Source organism: Ovis aries, chromosome 6 (assembly GCF_016772045.2).
Source record: "Ovis aries strain OAR_USU_Benz2616 breed Rambouillet chromosome 6, ARS-UI_Ramb_v3.0, whole genome shotgun sequence".
In the NCBI taxonomy this organism is placed as follows: Eukaryota; Metazoa; Chordata; class Mammalia; order Artiodactyla; family Bovidae; genus Ovis; species Ovis aries.
Window position 1 is genome coordinate 98,787,684 of NC_056059.1, and position 21,213 is coordinate 98,808,896.

Below are 21,213 nucleotides of genomic sequence, written 5' to 3' on the forward strand. Positions count from 1 at the left end.
TCATTTAGGTTTGGGGCAATTAACTTTTATTGGAATACTAGGTGTGGAAGGAATGCAAATAACCCCATTCTTACAGACTATGAGAGTTATTCTACCGAACGGCTGTGGGAAATATTTTTAATTTCTAATCAATATACATGGGTAAGACCCAAGAGGAAGGAACTGAAGGTAAATAAGAACTAGTGCCTGTTCTCTAAAACTGGAAAAACATGTACATTTATATACCCACAGAATTTAGGACTAGCTAGACTACAAAGTACTGTGGTTTTACATTAAAAAGAGAGGGGGAAAAAAAAGACTATTACCTGGAAAGTTTTTTGCACAGATGAAATAAAAGTGTCCAGTATATCAGGGTTTAGGAAATCTTCTTTGGTAGCATTTCGCCCATTCACATAGTAGCTGAATTATTCAGAACATATTCAGGAAGAAATACCAAACTTTACTTTCTGCTTTTAAGTTAACTAGCAACCTTTGTCCTCCTTTCTACTTCTTCCCACCCCTGTGCTATTAAAAAAAAAAAAGGCAGAGGTTCCACTAAGGAGAGAATAAGATGGGAGGAGACCAGTTACTCTGTCTTGAGAAAACATAGTCATAAGTGTATGTATTGTGGGTTATCCATTCATTGGCAAGTGTATTCATTTTAGCCACATATCTGTTCTATGACTTAAATGAAAGTGTGCTTTGATCTTGTAGAAACCACCATGTTACTTAAAATTAGTTAAAATTTTTGCTTTATTAATATTAAAATCCTAGTACAATGCTGCTTGAGACACTATAAAGTCAATTAGCACTTAATGAAAACATTGTTTTGAAAACTAGGTCATAAGTAAAGCTAGCTGTACTTTCTTACTATTAACAGTAGGAGACATACTTACTGATGCCAAGTAACTGAATCAATCACTTCTCCCCCAGCCTTTAGGAAACTAGAAAAAAAAAATCTATTATATTATCACTTAATTCTTTTATGGATAATATATGCACACAAGTTATTTTCCCTATAAATGGGCTGGTTACTACTTTAGGATAAAGCAACACAAACTTCCTAATTCTAATACAAATTTTTAATCACAGGTGCCATTTGCCCCCAAATCTTTGATATTCTGAGCCAGTCAGTGTTTGCTCTTTTGGTAAACCATCTAGTCAGGCAACAAAATGGCTTACTTATTTATTGGCTGTACCATGTGGCACTTGGAACTTCCCTGACCAGGGACCAAACCCAGGCCCCTCTGAAATGGAAGCACAGAATCTTAACCATTGGACCACCAGGGAAGTCCAAAGATTATTTAATAACAGGTGGTTTATTGAGGATCCTCCACCAAAGAAAAATATTTTTAAGAAAAATGGTTCTGCTTCCTCTAGTTCTTACCTCTTCAGCATCTTAACAGTACTTCTTCTAGGCTGGCCAATATCAGGACCATAGAGTTTTGCATTTTTGAAAGCAGATTTTCCTAGAAGTTTACGCAATTCAATAAAATCTTCTCCTAACTGCCATCCACTGATGAAAATACCAGCTTTCCTCTGGAAACTGTTAGGTTCTGAAAGAGCAATTCTCAAAATAAATGCTCACCTAGAATTTTTTTCTATTTAGAGGCAAACATAAAAGCAACAGGGCATTTTTCACATTACAAAACCTTAAAATCCAAAGTCAAGAAAGGTAAAATACCTAGTTATAAAGGAGATGTTACAAGAAAACAAAAATTTAAGTTATATAACTGAAGTATGTGGGGGTAATAAAACAGTTGGAAATTAATGATGGGTATATTAAACCAATGGATATTCAGGAAATAGTCTATATCCAGTATTTAATAGCCTAATTTACTTTAAAAAAGACTGCGAGGAGAAGGCATTTAAAAACCCATTTCTACAATGTAATTAAAAGTCTTGTTGAGCTTATATTGCCATACACATGTGTTATCTTCACTAACTAGAATTTTTGAAGCTCCATATTGCCTCTATAATGTCAAAAGTTATCTTAATAGCAGATAAAAATTAAGACAAATTCTTTAAAAAAAAGTCTTATTGAGAATTACAAGGGCAAATTATATATGAAGTAATCTGGAAGTAACAAAACTGAAGAGATGGGAGGAAGGCACGGGAAATGTCTAATCTACTTCCCAAATGACTTTACTCTTCTCCTTTACCCTGAAAACCAGACCTTCTCTTTGCAAAATGGAGCCTAAGGAAGAGGGACACGTGATGACATCACTGTTTTATCTTGCCCTGAAGAGCAGAAAGACTTGGGGATGGGTAGCGTAGAAAAGTTGGGAGGCAGGGATGTACAGAGACAGGTAAGGATGACCTATGGTTCACATAGTTGCTGCAGGAAGCCTGGTCAGCAGCATCTAGCTAAGACATGGTTGCCTCTACCCTTCCATTTTGCTTCAGTGCTTCACCTTGTTAGTTATCCTTAGCCACCAAGCCCCCAAATCTGTGGCTGGAGTTTCTCATAACACATGCCACTATAGATATGTATCACTTCTTTGCTTGCTTTCTGGTAGGTCTGGCTCCTTACCTCCAGAACAGAAGTCTCAAGAGAGCAATGACCTCGTTCTAGAGCCAGACTGCCTGGGTTCAAATGCTAACTCCTCTAAGATTTCTCTAACTCATAATTGCCTAGCGTTATTAGTAAAGAATCTGCCTACAATGTAGGAGACAGGAGACATGGGTTCAATCCCCGGGAAGATCCCCTTGAGGCGGAAATGGCAACCCACTCCAGTATTCTTGCCTTGGAGAATCTCATGGACAGAGGAGCCCGGTGGGCTACAGTCCATGGGGTCACAAAGAGTTGGATATGATTGAGCAACTAAGCACAGAAGTACGCACACAGCTATATATTTAGCTAACACTTTTTGTGCCTCTTTGGTCATCTATGAAATGAAGGTCAAAACTGTATTCACCATCTCACTTTCCATTTTCTGTTTAGTTCCATTAGCTGATGTATAGACAAAGCACTGTAAACACTTCAATGAACGTGGCTAATTAGCACTTTACAAGTGAAAGTATTAGTCACTCAGTTGTGTCTGACTCTTTGCAACCCCATGGATTGTACCCACCAAGCTCCTCTGTCCATGGAATTCTCCAGGCAAGCATATCAGAGTGAGTTGCCATTTCCTTCTCCAGAGGATCTTCACCACCCAGATATTGAACCCGGGCCTCCTGCATTGCAGGAAGAATTCTTTACCATCTTAGCCACCAGAGAAGACCCACTTTAATTAGAATTTAGAAGTTCTTGCAAAAAAAAGAATGAAGAAGGAGACACTCAAGAGCTTGACCCAGAGGGAATTCAGTCCTGGAACTTCTAGCTTGAACCTATGATGAATGTCAGGATGGGGTTGCCGAGATTAAATGACAAGCGGAGAACAGAGGAAGAGATGGAAAGGCAGAAGCAAACTGCTTGAGTCCAACCTGCCAAGTGACCTGCCAAGTGACCCCAAAGATCTCAAAGGAATCAGGGAGCTGTGTGTGTGTGTGCTAAGTTTCTACAATCATGTCCAACTCTTTGTGACCCCATGGACGGTAGCCTGCCAGGCTGCTCTGTCCATGAGATTCTCCAGGCAAGAATACTGGAGTGGGTTGTCATTTCCTCCTCCAGGGGATATTCCTGACCCAGGGATTAAACCCTCATCTCTTACAATCTCCTGCATTGGCAGGCAAGGGAGCTGTGGGAAGTGCTCAAATGTAAACTGGGATGAGCCATAACATCTGGGCTACGTAAGGAGTTTTCTGCCACAATTCCAAACTTATACCATTGAGCACTTATACAAATATTCCAAGAGAAAAGTCACATTTACTATTATTAAAAAGGTCATAAATAGGAACAAATAATGCCAAAGGGGAGTCTCCTTATTATTGAAATGTTTCTGGAGGTGGGAGGCACTTACCGTTGCCTAGTTCCCAAGAAATGTCATAATTCTTGGAAGAGCAGTAGTCCAGGAGTAACTGAGCGTTGGAACTGTCCCAGTGCATATCTGCAGTTCGTAGTAATGCATTTAGACCAAAGATCAAGTTCAGTCCTGAGCAGTTGGCAAAAGTGTACAGCATATCCACTGAGTGTTCTAAAAGAAAAATGTTGCCATTTCATGGTTAGGTCGGCACCTGAATGTCAAAGTGATGAAGGCTTCCAGATTTGCTCCTCGTAATAAATTACTATTTCTGTAGTTAAATGGAAGGAATTCTAGTCCTAATGAGTCCTTATAATTATGAATAGGAGTCCAGAAAAATTGGACTAAAAAAAAAAAAAGCCAATATGACTTTGTTTGCTTTAGCTGCTAAATCAAGTCCAAGGAAGGTACCAGAGGCTTTGGTCTGACACTTGGGTTTTGCTCAAGTGACCTCAGGTGAACTGGGGAAACTCAATGCTCAGCACACACAGGCCAGACTTTTCATTAGTCAACATAAATCCCACTCTTCATAACCTAAAAATCTTCACTCACAAAATAACTTGGTAATTTTGATTAGCTTTTTAAAACATTGTTTGAAAAAATCATGTATATAATTTATTAATCCAAAATATTAACAAATGAAATTTTACATTTAAAAAACTGGTTTAGGGCTCTAGGGACATGGTTTCCAAACTCAGTGCCAAGGTAGCCTTTCATTGTTTTTCAGTCGCTAAGTCATGTCTGACTCTTTGTGACCCCATGAAGTGCAGTGTACCAGGCTCCTCTGTCCTCCACTATCTCCTGGAGTTTGCACAGATTCATGTCCATTGAGTCAGTGATGCTCTCTAACCACCTCAGCCTCTGTTGCCCCCTTTCCTTTGGCCTTAAGGCACCCTGAGGAGTGAATTTACTGAGACAGTTTAGACAATAAATTTACAGGACATCTGACATCAGTTAAATTTGAACTTTAGATAAATAACGAATAGTTTTTAGTGTATGTCAAATACAATATTTGAGAAAAACCTGCAGTAAAGAAATGATTGTTTATTTGAAATTAAAATTTAACCAGGCAACTCGACTTACAAGGGTACTGCAGGATCTTTTAAATTTGCAAGGGAACACATTAACATCTGTTGGACATGATGAAAACTATTACTATTAGGTTGTTCGGACCTAACAGTTTAATTGAAAACTCTTAGGCATTTCTTTTGGGCTAGATGTGCTGTGAAAAAAAAATTACAGCATCACTAAGGGATTATTAAAGCTTTGGAACTTTTGAACTCAGTTTTTTAACGATTAGCTAGCCTCTAACCTCTTTCTGTGGAGAAGGCAATGGCACCCCACTCCAATACTCTTGCCTGGAAAATCCCATGGACGGAGGAGCCTGGTAGGCTGCAGTCCAGGAAGTTGCTAAGAGTCGGACATAACTGAATGACTTCACTTTCACTTTTCGCTTTAATGCATTGAAGGCAATGGCAACCCACTCCAGTGTTCTTGCCTGGAGAATCCCAGGGACAGGGGAGCCTGGTGGGCTGCCGTCTATGGGGTCGCACACGGACACGACTGAAGTGACTTAGCAATAGCAATAGCAACTTCTTTCTGAGACTGGCAACGGTGTATTTATTTTATTTACTTATTTGTTTTTATTTTTGGCTGTGCTGGGTCTTTGTTGCTTCGTGGACTGTTCTCTAGCTGAGGACAGGTAGCTACTCTCTAGCTGTGGTGAACTGGCTTCTCACTGCCATACCTTCTCTTGTTGTGGAGCTCCGGCTGCAGAGAACTGACTCAGTTGTTGGTGCACGTGGACTTAGTTGCCCCGTGACATATGGAATCTTCCCAGACCAGGGATTGAATTCCGTGTCTCCCACCTTGGCAGGCAGATTCTTTATCATTAATCTACCAGGGAAGACTGGCAACAATTTTTGAGTGTCGTCTTTAAATCAGTTAGTATCTGCAAAAATCTGGTGATCTTAATGTATATTTAGAGTTATCTATTAAACAGAAATTCACTTCTTTAGTTCATTTTCCTTTTTTAAAATTTCTATCTTTTCTGGACATGTCCTCTGGGTTCCCTGACTAGGGATTGAACCTATACCCCTATATTGGGAGCTTGGACTCTTAACCGTTGGACTACCAGGAAAGCCCCTCCTCTAGTTTAAAAAAATATCTGTATCTGGCAAATTTACCAGCTTTCTCCCTAAAAGCAGTTTTGTCTTGGTTTTGTTTCTGAGTCTGGACTTCCCTGGTGGCTCAGAGGTTAAAGTGTCTACCTGGAATGCAGGAGATCAGGGTTCGATCCCTGGGTTGGGGAGATCCCCTGGAGAAGGAAATGGCAACCCACTCTAGTACTCTTGCCTGGAGAATCCCATGGAAGGAGAAGCCTGGTAGGCTACAGTCCATGGGGTAGTAAAAAGTCGGACACAACTGAGCGACTTCACTTCACTTTCACTTCTGAGTCTTCAGGCTGAACTACTTGGGTTACCATAGCAGTGAAACCATAGATTTAATACTGCCCATAATAGCTGAGGAGCGGTAATGACACTAGCAAGCTATTTTTGGTGTTTTTGATATTTGCTCTGTCACCCGCTTCCACGAGACTACTGCCTCTCATCAAGGACTTACAGACATCGGGGGCTGAAAAGCTCTGAGTCTTGCAGCTTCTTCCTGGGCTCTTGGGGCTGCAGTGGAGGACAGCGTGGGCCTTCATGGCCTTTATGGAGTCTTCCCCAAGTGTGGCAACGTCCATGAGCTTCTTAGATACTTACTCCTACAATATGGTGCCCATCCTCATTTTTCTATGAGGAAACTGACACCCAAAGAGATAAAGAGTTCTGCCCAATATCACAGAACTATCTGGGGACAGTGCCAGATTACTAGAGCCTGTTATAAAGGCCCTCTGACTGTCATTCATGGTCACAGCTGTATTTTACACATCTATAGCAAATCAAGCTGAGAACGTGTCCTCAATCAAGAATCATATATCTGGGTTTGGGCCTTACCCTCCCACTTACAGACTGAATCATCAGCGATGACCCTTCAACCTGCATGAGCCCAAGGTACTGATCTACAGACCTGGAACTGGTCCCATCATCCATCTACCTCACAGAACCAAGCTGAGATAGCACATGGGAAAACCGTTGGTAAACCACAGAAAACTCTTATAGATGTAAAGCACTGTGATTGCCTAGAACCACAACAAAGCTTATAGCGTTTTCAAGAAACCTAGAATGTTTACATTTTCAAGTATTTATTCAGTTCATACCTTCCTCTTCCTCTATCTCCTCTTTCCAAATACACTTTAAGTAGCTTCAAATTCTATAGCAGTAACTCCTCCTAGGATAAGGGCTGTATCTTACAGAGTTCAAATCCACTCTTGACCAATAAAACTGCAGGAGTTCTCTGGTGGTCCATTGGTGAAGAATCTGCCTGCCAATGCAGGAGACACACAAGTTCAATCCCTGGTCAGGCAAGATCCCACATGCCGAGGAGTAACTAGGCCCATGTGCCGTAACTATTGAGTCTGCACTCTAGAGCCTGAGTCTAGACTACCGAGCCCCTACCTCACAAGTGCTGCAGCCCTCGTACCTAGAGACTGTGCTCCCCAACAGGAGAAACCTCTGCAATGAGAGGCCCTCACACTACAACTAGAGAAAGCTCTAGTTGAGCGCAAAGACACAGTGCAGCCAAAAAATAATTAAATAAAAAACCCGCCAAGTGGCGGGGTGGGTGTGGGAGGGTTGTGGGGGATGGGGTGAATTAAGAGACTGAAATTGACATATAGACACTATTGATACTTTGCATAACATAGATAACTAACCAGAAAATATTGCATAGCTCAGGGAACTCCAGGCAGTGCTCTGTGGTGACCTAGATGGGAAGGAAATCCAAAACAGAAGGGATGTATGTATACGCACAGCTGATTCACTTTGCTGTACAGTACAAACTAACACAGTGCACAGCAACTACGCTTCAATAAAAATTTTAAAAATAAAACTCACCCAACCTATTCCCTCCTCAAAATAAAAATAAGAAAACTCATAGTGAGTTATCCGATTCCCAGGCGTTATCCAGTCTCTTATCTCTCACTGTCTGAGAGGGTGGACAACTCCCCGGGACCAAGATAATCTAAATGAACCATTAAACCTAGGCACTGACTATTGTACCATTTCCGTTTGTGTAAGTGTGTCCAGCATCCAGTCTGGGAGTGGAACAATGCGGAAGGTGGAGAAGAAAGAGAGAAAAAAAAATAGCTCATTAAATATGATTATTTTAATAAAGGAATCCTCCTTTCTGCAGTCACACCCAAAATCACACCTGTAACACTGCTTCCTTTTTCTGCCCAGACAGATTTACAATGTGAATTTATATTCTCATGACAAATGTTATTGTCATCTTCTACTTAAGTGAAACACAGCATCCGATGTGGCCTGTAATTAGAAAACTTACCTAGAGCTTCTAGGACACCTGTTTCAAAGGGACAGGCCATTAACTAAGCAAAAAACAAAATAGACTTTTGCTACCTCTTCCATCACATGATACCACTCTCAGTTACTCAGAAGTTACCAGCCTTGGCCATGATACAGAACCAAGTGTGGCAACATCTATGAGCTTCTTAGATACTTATTCCTGCAATGAGTTGGTGCCCAGACCAAATGCAGTAAATTTCCTATCTGTATGTTTCTAAGACATGCAGATTAAAATAGAAACTTTCAACTCAGAAGTCAAAATCTTTCCAAACACAATTAACTATCTGTAGTATTTGTCATACACTGTAGCATTGCCAACAGGGTGGCTGGGATTATACTGACCCTGTGATACAGTTAGTGAAAGAAGGGCTTTCCCCTGGTGTAGAGACTAGGAAGGTCCAAGTTCCAGAGGCAGGGAAAAGATGTTAAAAACATACCATCTTGGTTCTAAAAAGATCATGCGAGGCAGCAAACATTTTTAAAGAAAAATTTAAGGTAAATTGGAATATGTTTAAGATGACCAAGAAAACATGTGTGACTCTAAATGCCTAATACCGTGGCATCTTCTCTAGCAGGCCTATATCGGATGATTTATTACAACTGAGATCTTACTGTGTGGGCCTCTTGGACTTGTGTCATTCTTTAATGGGATCTGAGAAGGCCCTGTTATGCCAAATTTTGTTCAACCATGGATCATATTATTTTTTTAAATCTTTTTTTAAAATATATTTTAATTTTTGACCACACCATGAGGCATGTGGGATCTTACTTTCCCAACCAGGGATCAAACCAACACTCCCTCTGTTGGAAGTACAGGATCTTAACTACTGGACTGCCAAGGAAGTCCCATAGATCATATCAGTAAAGGATTAGAATATTTCCCCCACAGCCCTCTGCTTCAAAATGCAAAAAATAATTTAGAGGACTACATTTTCTATTAGCATATAACCTATTTTCTGATTTCTTACATGTTAGTTTCCTCCTGTACCTTATATATTAAAAATATTTTTAAAAATTCATTGACTACACTGGAATTCAAATAGTTTATAGTAAAATCTTACAAAGAAATGATTTAATGTCAAAAATATACTCTTAGAAATGTTGACTACCCAATTTAACTTCAGTTCGGTTCAGTTCAGTTGCTCAGTTATGTCCAACTCTTTGTGAGCCCATGAACCGCAGCACGCCAGGCCTCCCTGTCCATCACCAACTCCCAGAGTTCACCCAAACCCATGTCCATTGAGTCAGTGATGCCATCCAGCCATCTCATCCTCTGTTGTCCCCTTCTCCTCCTGCCCTCAATCTTTCCCAGCACCAGGGTCTTTTCCAATGAGTCAGCTCTTCACATCAGGTGGCCAAAGTATTGGAGTTTCAGCTTCAGCATCAGTCCTTCCAGCGAACACCCAGGACTGACCTCCTTTAGGATGGCCTGGTTGGATCTCCTTGCAGTCCAAGGGACTCTCAAGAGTCTTCTCCAACACTGCAGTTCAAAAGCATCAATTCTTTGGCACTCAGCTTTCTTCACAGTCCAACTCTCACATGCATACATGACCACTGGAAAAACCATAGCCTTGACTAGACAGACCTTTGTTAGCAAAGTAATGTCTCTGCTTTTTAATATGCTGTTTAGGTTGGTCATAACTTTCCTTCCAAGGAGTAAGCGTCTTTTAATTTCATGGCTATAATCACCATCTACAATGATTTTGGAGCCCAGAAAAATGAAGTCAGCCACTGTTTCCCCATCTATTTGCCATGAAGTGATGGGACCGGATGCCACTATCTTCGTTTTCTGAATGTTGAGTTTTAAGCCAACTTTTTCACTCTCCTCTTTCACTTTCATCAAGAGGCTCGTTAGTTCTTCTTCACTTTCTGCCATAAGGGTGGTGTCATCTGCATATCTGAGGTTATTGAGATTTCTCCTGGCAATCTTGATTCCGGTTGTGCTTCCTCCAGCCCAGCGTTTCTCATGATGTACTCTGCATAGAAGTCAAATAAGCAGGGTGACAATATACACCCTTGACATACTCCTTTTCCTATTTGGAAGCAGTCTGTTGTTCCATGTCCAGTTCTAACTGTTGCTTCCTGACCTGCATACGGGTTTCTCAAGAGGCAGGTCAGGTGGTCTGGTATTCCCATCTCTTCCAGAATTTTCCACTGTTTATTGTGATCCACACAGTCAAAGGCTTTGGCATAGTCAATAAAGCAGAAATAGATGTTTTTCTGGAACTCTCTTGCTTTTTCAATGATCCAGTGGATGTTGGCAATTTGGTCTCTGGTTTCTCTGCCTTTTCTAAAACCAGCTTGAACGTCAGGAAGTTCACGGTTCACGTATTGCTGAAGTCTGGCTTGGAGAATTTTGAGCATTACTTTACTAGCGTGTGAGATGAGTGCAATTGTGCGGTAGTTTGAACATTCTTTGGCATTGCCTTTCTTTGGGATTGGAATGAAAACTGACCTTTTCCAGTCCTGTGGCCACTGCTGAGTTTTCCAAATTTGTTGGCATATTGAGTGCAGCACTTTCACAGCATCATCGTTCAGGATTTGAAATAGCTCAACTGGAATTCCATCACCTCCACTAGCTTTGTTTGTAGTGATGCTTTCTAAGGCCCACTTGACTTCACATTCCAGAATGTCTGGCTCTAGGTGAGTGATCACACCATCCTGATTATCTGGGTCATGAAGATACTTTTTGTACAGTTCTTCTGTGTATTCTTGCCACCTCTTAATATCTTCTGCTTCTGTTAGATCCCTACCATTTCTGTCCTTCACTGAGCCCATCTTTGCATGAAATGTTCCCTTGGTATCTCTAATTTTCTTGAAGAGATCTCTAGTCTTTCCCATTCTGTTGTTTTCCTCTATTTCTTTGCATTGATTGCTGAGGAAAGCTTTCTTATCTCTCCTTGCTATTCTTTGGAACTCTGCATTCAAGTGGGTATATCTTTCCTTTTCTCCTTTGCTTTCTGCTTCTCTTCTTTTCACAGTTAAGGCCTCCTCAGACAGCCATTTTGCTTTTTTGCATTTCTTTTTCTTGGGGATGGTCTTGATCCCTGTCTCCTGTACAGTGTCACGAACCTCCATCCATAGTTCATCAGGTTCTCTGTCTATCAGATCTAGCCCCTTAAATCTATTTCTCACTTCCATCATATAGTCATAAGGGATTTGATTTAGGTCATACCTGAATGGTCTAGTGGTTTTCTCCACTTTCTTCAATTTAAGTCTGAATTTGGCAATAAGGAGTTCATGATCTGAGCCACAGTCAGCTCCCGGTCTTGTTTTTGCTGACTGTATAGAGCTTCTCCATCTTTGGCTGCAAAGAATATAATCAATCTGATTTTGGTGTCGACTATCTGGTGATGCTCATGTGTAGAGTCTTCTCAAGATCATTTATTTTTCAGAAGTCAAAAGAAGATAGGTGTAGAGTATCTACACAGGACATTTTCTTAACTGAGATCTGGGGCAACATCATCCCTTAGTTGGGTATAAAGCATCAACTTTCAGGTTTCACAGTTAGATAAGGACTGCTTGTTTGTTTTAGAGACCTGCGTAAGAACATCAGGTGGCAGAGTGGTAAAGAGTCTGCCTGCCAGTGTAGGAGATGCCAGAGACATGTGTTGATTCCTGGGTTGGGAAGATGCTCTGGTTTAGGAATGACAACCTGCTCCAGTATTCTTACCTGGAGAATTCCACAGATGGAGGAGCCTGGCAGGCTACAGCTCATACGGTTGCAAAGAGTCAGACACAATTGAGCACACAGCATACCCACAGATACACGTGACAACATCATCCTGTTTAAACACTGGAAAACTTTTTCCACGAATGGAAATAAATTCCTGGTTAGCTGAGCTAGTCCTAAGTTTTCAAAGCCATGCAGGAAAGAAAATGAGAAAACTGTCCTGCCAGTGATACACAGTTCATCACAGGGGCTGCTTCTGAGAGGCGAAACAGTATGGACAATGAGGTGTGAATGATTTCACATTTCACTCTTCACACTTTGGTATTTTACTTTTTCTCAAGGAATGTATTCATGTCTTCCTTGACTTCTTAATTCTTCAGAGCAGTTAAGGTCATCATTAGCTTGTGAATGAATGATTCATTTTTAAAATTGTGATTGCTTTACAATGTTGTGTTAGTTTCTGCTGTACAGCAACGTGAATCAGCTATACGTATCCATATACTCCCTCTTTGTTGAATTTCCTTCCCATTTAGGTCACTACAGAGCACTGAGCTATACAGTAGGTTCTCAATAGTTATCTACTTCGAAAAGCAATATGCGTGTGTGCATGCATGCTAAATTGCTTCAGTTGTGACCAACTCTTCGTGACCCTATGGTCTACAGCCCACCAGGATCCTCTATCCGTGGGATTCTCCAGGCAAGAACACTGGAGTGGGTTGCCATGCTCTCCTCCAGGGGATCTTCCCGACCCAGGGATCGAACCTGAGTCTCTTATGTCTCCTGCAGTGGGAGACATGTTCTTTACCACTAGCACCACCTGGGAAGCCTAGAAAAATGGTATAGATGATCTCATTTGCAAAGCAGAAATTGAGGTACAGATGTAGAGAACAAATGTATGGAGAGCAAGAGGGGAAAGCTGGGGGTGGGGAGGGATGAACTGAGAGATTGGGATTGATATATATATACTACCGATACTATGGATAAAATAGACTGAATGACTCCCTGGCTAGTAGGCAAAGTCAGGTAAAGAAAACAGAAACTTGAGGTTCAAGATTGTCCACTAACTCTTGCTAACATCTGAAGATTATGCAGCCTTCAATGACTGCTATAGGGCTTCTTAAATTTTAGTCCAAGTTCAAGCCATCCAAACATTTCGGGGGCTGGGACACCAGTAGGGTGCCTTTCATTTCTTACTTGAGTAGGTATTGTTTGTGAACTTTTTCTGATACTGTTCTCTGAGCAGCACTTGCTCCTGGAAGGGCCATTCCAACTGCAGCTTCTTCTCCACATCAGAAGGGATGGATCTGGATTTGCAAATATCTGCAAATGAAATGAATAATTCAGAGAATCTACTTTTACAATGATAAGGTTGAAATCCCATACGCTTATTTACCTAGCTATATATGTGAACTAAAGCAGGATAGCTGAGTTTCTGGTTTTGGGGTCTAAGATCAGAGAAAGATGTATTCTGTTATATATGTCAAATTTGCTGCTTGACCAATCACCACAAAACAAAAAAACAAAAAACAAAAAACCAACAGCCAAAGGCATGTTTCCTAAGAAACACCGCACATATACTGGACACAGATACACTGCACATAACTTCAAGTTATTTGGCAATTCAGGAGGCTCCTCCGAAACTTGAAATTACTAGATAACCCCTCTGGAAGACAAAACATTGTTCAGTTCTCTTAAAGTTCACTGTCAAAATACACAGTAATTTGCTTTGCATGGATTATATCTGCTTTGTGGCAATCTCCTCTTGCCAAAATGGTAGGACAGGGAATGCTGACTTATATTCCTTCATATCTGGTATCATCAAAGCTCCCGAGACCACAGCGTGTATACTTGGACAAAGCCACCCCATCCTGTCCGGCAGGACAGTACTTGTCATACTTCTTTATCACGAGGCAGCAGGGCTGCCAGGCTCGGGCTGCCAGGACTGGCTGGCCCCCCGTGACTTCCTTTCTTAGAAGCTTCACATTCTGGCTTCCTGACAGCGGGTGCCTCATCCATCCTGTGTTCATAAAAAGGATGTTTCAGAACATGTTGGTCGCTCAGTCGGGTCTGACACTGTGACCCCATGGACTGCAGCCCATCAAGCTCCTCGATCCAAGGAATTCTCTGGGCAAGAATACTGGAGTGGGTTGTTCAGTCGCTAAGTCGTGTCCAACTCTTAGAGACTCCATGGACTGCAGCATGCCAGGCTTCCCTATCCTTCACCATCTCCCGGAGCTTGCTCAAACTCATGTCCATTGAGTCAGTGATGCCATCCAACCATTTTGCCCTTTGTTGTCCCCTCCTCCTCCTCCCTTAAATCTTTATCCCTACCATAGTTTGGCCTCAGGCTGAACTACAGGGAAGGAACAGAGACCCACCCATTGGCAGAAAACTGGATTCAAGATTTACTGAGCATGGCCCTGCCCATCAGATCAAGACCCAGTTTTCCCCACAGTCAGTCCTTCCCATCAAGAAGTTTCCACAAGACTCTTATCCTCATCCATCAGAGGGCAGACAGAATGAAAACTACTGGAGTGGGTAGCCATTCCCTTTTCCAGGGGATCTTCTTGACCCAGGGATCAAACCTGGGTCTCCGGCACTGCAGGCAGATTCTTTACAGTCTGAGCCACCAGGGAAGCCCCTCATAACGGATGTTTCAGAAGCACTTGGATAATCCCAGTGATCCTCTCTCCCCACCAGGATGAAGAAAGCTGATGAATGAAGGACAGTCTCCTATGTAAACTTATGAGAACTTCAAAACGCGTATGACTGACTGGGGGGAAAGGGCCAGGTCTAAACATATTCCAGTGTGTTATTCCAGGAAAACCCTCCTGGCTTTTGTTCATTTTTTCTAATTACTATTTTATCAACTTTGGCGCAGTTACTGATGAACTGTTCTAAACACTTCCTAAGCACAAAAAAATGTAATATATAAAATAGCAAAATATTGTTCATTAATATATATATAATACATTGTTGTCATTCAGATGTCATTCAATAATTATTAAGATACTAATTTAACTTCCATTTGATGTTTGTATAGCACTTATGAAAGACAAGGGCAAATCCTCGTGGTGCCTTAGAGTGTTTCTCAGATGAAGCCCACAGACTCCTAATATTTAGAATCACAAGGAGGAGCTGGCTCAACTTGTAATCTAAGGTTGGCGCCCAGGAATTCAAATATTCAAACTCCCCCTGGGTGACTGTGTATAGTCAGTAAAGTCTGAGAACCACTGCCCAACAAATCAAGCCTTAAAATCCATTCTTAGATGTAGAGTATAGCTCCACATCCCCTTATTACACCTTTCATCCACATTTTCTGGAATAAATGAGCTTCAATCAGTGCTGTCTCTTCAGCAGGGAATACTCTCTGTTTTGGTTCATTTCTCCCCACAGGTTCCTCTAGGCAGCTCTGCCCTTTAGCTACAATCTTTGTTCTGTTTACAGCACAATTAACTCTCTTAAGGGCTTCCCTGGTGGCTCAGATGGTAAAGAATTCTCCTGCAATGCTGCAGACCTGGGTTTGATCCCTGGGTTGGGAAGATCCCCTGGAAGGCTGCAGTCAATAGAATCACAAAGAGTCCAACAAGACTGAGCGAGTAACACTAACTCTCTTACAGCCGTGTCCAGCACCTTCCTGGTGCCCCCCATGTCTCACATTCCTGAGAACATCAAGAGGAGGAAACCTGCCCACTGCTTCCTCCTTTTGTGTAGGCATCCCCACAGTTCCACTGGGAGCCCTTCATCTCTTATCAATTGGTGATATGACAAACCACTCTTCTCTGAGAATGCTCGTGACCGACTCAAGCGAACTCAAATAAATGGGTAATCTTTAAAAAATTTCACCCTGGTTGACTTGAGATAGCCAGTAACTTCTCTCTTCAAATGCTGGTTCCTTCTTGGGGTCAAAAATGAGAAAGTCTGCCTTGGTGCCACCAAATCTTAGGTATGCAGGAGACAAACCTCTGGCCAAGGTACGAAGCTTTGAAGAACTGTTATGAAGACAAGCAAGAAATTAAAATTATTTTTTTCCCCAAGACAATTACGTCTACACATTGACTCCCCTCTCTCGGTGGACCCATTTTCTAACATCTAGCTGTAAGGGCACTGGAGAAAGAAGTCATATCACTCTATCGGGGACATAGTCTCAATTGGAATCTTCCTAATTGCAAGGCTGCTCTTATAGGCATCTGAAGGCAACTGGGAGTGCTGACTCAGCCAAGAGCTTATATTTCAACCTGACTAGCAGGACAGTGTTTAGTGCTTTCAGAGAATTCATAATCTTCTGTGACTGATGGAGGAAAAGACATAAGAGAGTGGAAACTACAGGAAAGATGACTCTGTTTCTTTGAAAAATATATTGTCTTGAAAAATTTCTGTTCCCAGAGAAGTTCATAAGTGACTTACGAGTGCTTTTCCTCTCCCTCACCAACCTCCACCTCCACCACCCCAAGGAAAACTATCCTTTTCAATATAAGTCAAATGACTTAGAATGGTATAAGATTCTGATTCCTACCCACCAAGGACACTTCCAATTCAAGCAATTCTAAATGCATAAGTCATCAAGCCAAAAATGTTCCTGTTAGGTGCTCAGAATAGTACAGAATGTTATAGAACCGAATTCAAATGATTTATAATACATTCTCTCAGAAAGATGAAGATGTCATGAATACTTAGTGAACAAAACTAAGAAAACAGAAGACGCAGGTAACAGGAACAAGCTGCCATGTATTTCTGAAGCCTCGCATATGGGATCCTGGCCACCATGCTCTCTGGATAGCTCTTAAAATACACGGGACTGACTCTGTGTGTTCTCAAAATGGCCCAGTTAATTAGTTTGCATGTGGGTTTGTTTCAAATTGGAAAATCATGCCAGAGAACTATCTAATTGCCAATATTTCTTGACATCCTGTCCCCCCTTCCTACAGTTTAGTTTCATTTGGGTTCGTAGCAAAGGGGAAATGACTTTCTTCTGAATCCTTACTTGGTGCGAGCTAACATTCCCCTTTGTTTTCAAGAGGTTCTAAGGATTTCCTGGAAGAGGCCACCATTCCCTGAGTTCTCTAGTGCTGTCAGGGATTTCAATCAATTCCTCATTAATAACATCCTTGAATGAATTTCACTCTGCGCTTCATCTCCTTGTGCCAGGACCCACCGTAGGTTCAGGGACCCTTGAAAATACTTCAAGTTCTTTTAAGATGCTCAAGGTGTGGCTTGAACCTAGAGACTGAGGGCAGGGAGGTGCTGGGAGAGGATAGACTGGCAGGGCAGGCAGGACCATATCATGGATGGCTGGTGAGCTGCCATGTCCTGGAAGGAGATCTGGTTTATAAGATGGCACCATGGGAGGATTTAAAGCAATGGAGTGGCTGCACCAGACTTTTGTTTTAGAGAAGAATCCCAGGCTGCCATGTAAATCACTGAACAGAAGGACCAAGACTGTGGTTGTGTTAATATTGAAAGAAAGTGACGGGCTGAGGTCAGGTAATGAAAGTAGGGATGAAGCAAGGTGGATAAATTCAAGACACAAGTGGAGATAGAAATACTAGTGTGCATGCATGCTCAGTCATGTCTGACTCTGTGACCCCACAGACTGTAGTCCACCAGGCTCCTCCGCCCACAGAATTTTCCCAGCAAGAATACTGGAGCGGGTTGCCATTTCCTCCTCTGGGGAATCTTCCTCACTCAGGAATTGAAACTGCACCTCACGCATTGGCAGGCAGATTCTTTACCACTGAGCTACCTGGGAAACCCAGAAATACTAGCTTGAGTATTTAATGGAATGTTGGAGAAGAATCCAAGATTACTCCTGGGAAGCATCTTGGAAGATGGAAATATCATTTGATGAGATGAAAAATAAATAGGCATTAGACTGGAGACAGGGATGAAGGCAGGCTTGGGACTCAGTGTTGCAAGATACCAGTGGGGCACCAATAACCATTTCCATCAGGCCCCTGGCCATGTGTGTCTGGAGCTCAGAAAAGACATAAAGGGGAGGTGAGTCCTCAGTTTAAAAGTCAGTGAATGCTTAGTGTGAATCACTAGTGTGGTTACCCTTTTGTTGCTGTTCACTCAGTCATGTCTGACTCTTTGCAACGTCATGGATTGCAGCATACCAGGCTTCCTTGTCCTTCACTATCTCTTGGAGTTTGTTCAAACTCAGGTCTGTTGAGTCAGTGATGCCATCCAATTGACTCAACGGACCTCTGTAGTCCCCTTCTTCTCCTGCCTTGAATCTTTCCCAGCATCAGGGTCTTTTCCAGTGAGTCAGCTGTTTGCATCAGGTGGCCAAAGTCTTGGAGCTTCAGCTTCAGCATCAGTCCTTCCAAGGAATATTCAGGACTGATTTCCTTTAGGATTGACTGGTTGGATCTTCTTGCTGTCCAAGGGACTCTCAAGAGTCTTCTACAGCACCAAAAGCATCAATTCTCCAGTGCTCATCTTTGGTGCTTTGACTAACGTGGTTCCACTAATGTGAACCACTGGTGTGAACTAGTGAACCCCTAGCCCGCGAGTAGAGTTGCCCCCCTAAACCTGATACAAGGAACTTCTGCAGAGTCACTTCGGGCTGGCCCTGCCCTGGTGCTTTTTGGCCAGGCACTGATACTGGTCCTAGATTTTGATTTTGGTTGTGTGTGGTGACAGAGGAAGTTCTTTTAGATTTGTGGGGCTGATGTCTGTAAGCAGTCGAGATGGGAGAGCAATTGAAATGGCGCTCTCTGGGAAATGAAGGGAACACGAGTGCAGGCAGGAGCTGTGGGATCTCAAGGCAGGCGTCTGTGTACCGCCTGCCTCTGAAGTCGGAGCACCACAGCCTGGCTCCCGGAGGTGGTGGCTGTACCCCCTCAGGTCACTCTCAACCACAATACTCTGCCTTTGTTTTCTTCTGAGCATCCAGCAGTCTCTGAAATTAGCTTTCTATTGCGATTGCTTGGTTTATTATCTATCCCCACCCCCATCTCGAGCTAAGCTCTGTGAAAAGGAAGGACTCTGTCCGGATCATCAGAATTGCCTCAGCACCCAGATGAGAACCTAGACAAGTACCTGGCACACAGCCGGCGCTTAATAAAGGTTCGTATTCTTGCCTGGGGAATCCCATGGACTGAGGAGCCTGGTGGGCTACAGTCCATAGGGTTGCAATGAGTCGGACACAACTGAAGCAACTCAGCAAGCATGCCCAAGTGCATGAACAATCTAGTCCAACCTGACAACAGGGCATGAGGGGTCAGACATAGACCGTTTCCTGAACAAAATTAAAACCCAATGCTATGACTTCTGCCAAGTAAACAAAATCACATGTTTCAGAGTATTGTATCAAGGACCTTTTTGTCCTTGATACAATGGAATCTTTTCTTGTTTTGAGAAACAATATTGATGCTCTCTGATAAAAGCCACATTTAAAACACCTGCGAGCTTGTCTTAAAAACAAAACTGAACAAAGGTACAGTATTTCTATCACACATGGAAAAAAGAAAGGAGGAAAATAATTCACCACCACCACCATGACATGGAAATAACCAAAGAGCACACAAAAGCTGTGGCAGGTGTTGCGTTTCTGGAACAGTTCGTTAGTGGAAAGAAACGTCTGCAGGTATTTTTATTTTACTGTATGTGTAAAAATAAGTTACTTATCTCTGACACAAAAGCGGAGGTGTGTGGGAGTCACCCTGTACTGGCTGGTACCAGCTTGTGAGCGCCAACTGTTATGTTTTGAGAACCAGTGTTTAACTGTTGGCAGTTTGAAATCAGCCATGGTGGGGGTGTTTAGACCACAGAAATTAGAAAAAAAAAAAATCAGTCTCCTCTCCTCTCAGAGAGCCAGTTGTGAAACATTGCTTGACACACCACTGCCTGAACAGTAATTTAAATGATGAGATGAAACCACTCAGGAGATTATGTAAAGTGAAAAAAGAAGGCCTCGGGATTTCCCTGGTGTCCAGTGGCTAAGACTCCATGCTCCCAATGCAGGGCGCCCGGGTTCAACCCTGAAGAGTTTGCATGCCACAGCTAAAGAACCTGCATGCTGCAACTAAGACCCGGCACAGCCAAATAAATAAATAAATATAATAAAAAAAGAAGGTGAAGGCCTAGGTCAGAAGCCCGGGGAACAGCACCACTGAGACAAGCTTGAGGAAGAGGTGATGAAGAACCTTAGAGTGATGGCAGGGACACCGATCTGAAGGGATGAGAAGGCATTTCAGTTGTCACTCTTGCCAAATGCTTCTGGGAGGCTGAATTGGTTTGCTAGAACCGTAGTGGCAAAACACCACAAACTGGGCAGCTTAAACAATGGACCTGTGTCATAGCTCTGGAGGCAAGGAGTCTGAAATCAAGATGTTGTTAAGGCCACGCTCCCCCTGCAGGTGCTGGGGGAGGATCTACTGCAGGCCTTTCTCCCAGCTTCTGAAAGCTTCTCAGAGCAGTACAGCTCCAAGGACACATGGTGTTCTCTGTGTGTTCGTGCCTGTTTCCAAATTCCCCCTTTTTATAAGGTCATCAGTCCTACTGAATGGGGGCCCACTCCACTCCAGTATGACCAATTCTTAACTAATTATGTCTGCGTGTGTGCATGCTTAATTGTTTCGGTTGTGTCTGACTCTTTGTGACCCTACCAGGCTCCTCTGTCCGTGGAATTCTCCAGGCAAGAATACTGGAGTGGGTAGCCATTTCCTACTCCAAGGGATTGTCCCGACCCAGGGATCCACCCCAGGTCTCCTGCATTGGCAGGTGGGTTCTTTACCACTGCACCACCTGGGAAGCCCAATTGTGTCTGCAATGACATTATTTCCAAATAAGGGCACAGACTGAGGTGCCAGGGATGAGGACTTCAACATAGGAACTGTAGGGGGGCCATCCAGACATTCAACCCATAATAGAGACAAGTAAGACAAGGATTGGATTTCTCAATAAATGAAGGTCAGTGATCATGTATTGAGCTTCCCTGATAGCTTAGGTGGTAGAATCCGCTTGCAATGTGGGAGACCTGGGTTTGGTCCCTGGGTTCGGAAGATCCCCCGGAGAAAAGAATGGCTACCTACTCCAGTATTCTGGAGAATTCCATGGACTGTATAAATTCCATGGATCCTACATTAAGTGAAACTTAAAAATGCATTCCAATATACATTAGGTGCAGACAAATACTATTTGAATCCACTTAGACAAAGTACCTAGAATAGTCAAAATCATAAAAAGT

General features: G+C 42.5%; 1 protein-coding gene across 3 annotated transcripts in view; it reads right to left on the minus strand.

The window, feature by feature from the left end:
* Positions 1-21,213, minus strand: part of HPSE (heparanase) — a 51,331-nt gene that overhangs the window by 13,639 nt on the left and 16,479 nt on the right. Inside the window, exons 1-8 of one of the 3 annotated variants that reach the window (XM_060417657.1) lie at positions 15,867-15,979; positions 13,215-13,340; positions 11,523-11,654; positions 7,699-7,748; positions 3,882-4,055; positions 1,367-1,535; positions 876-923; positions 306-399 (exon numbers count right to left, since the gene is read on the minus strand). In XM_060417657.1, the coding sequence (XP_060273640.1) occupies positions 306-399; positions 876-923; positions 1,367-1,535; positions 3,882-4,055; positions 7,699-7,748; positions 11,523-11,654; positions 13,215-13,285 (738 nt within the window). In that variant the 5' untranslated portion in view covers positions 13,286-13,340; positions 15,867-15,979. Of the gene's footprint in view, positions 1-305; positions 400-875; positions 924-1,366; positions 1,536-3,881; positions 4,056-7,698; positions 7,749-11,522; positions 11,655-13,214; positions 13,341-15,866; positions 16,013-21,213 lie in introns of those variants that run through there. The other 2 variants (XM_060417656.1, XM_004009963.6) reach the window with 2 other exon arrangements.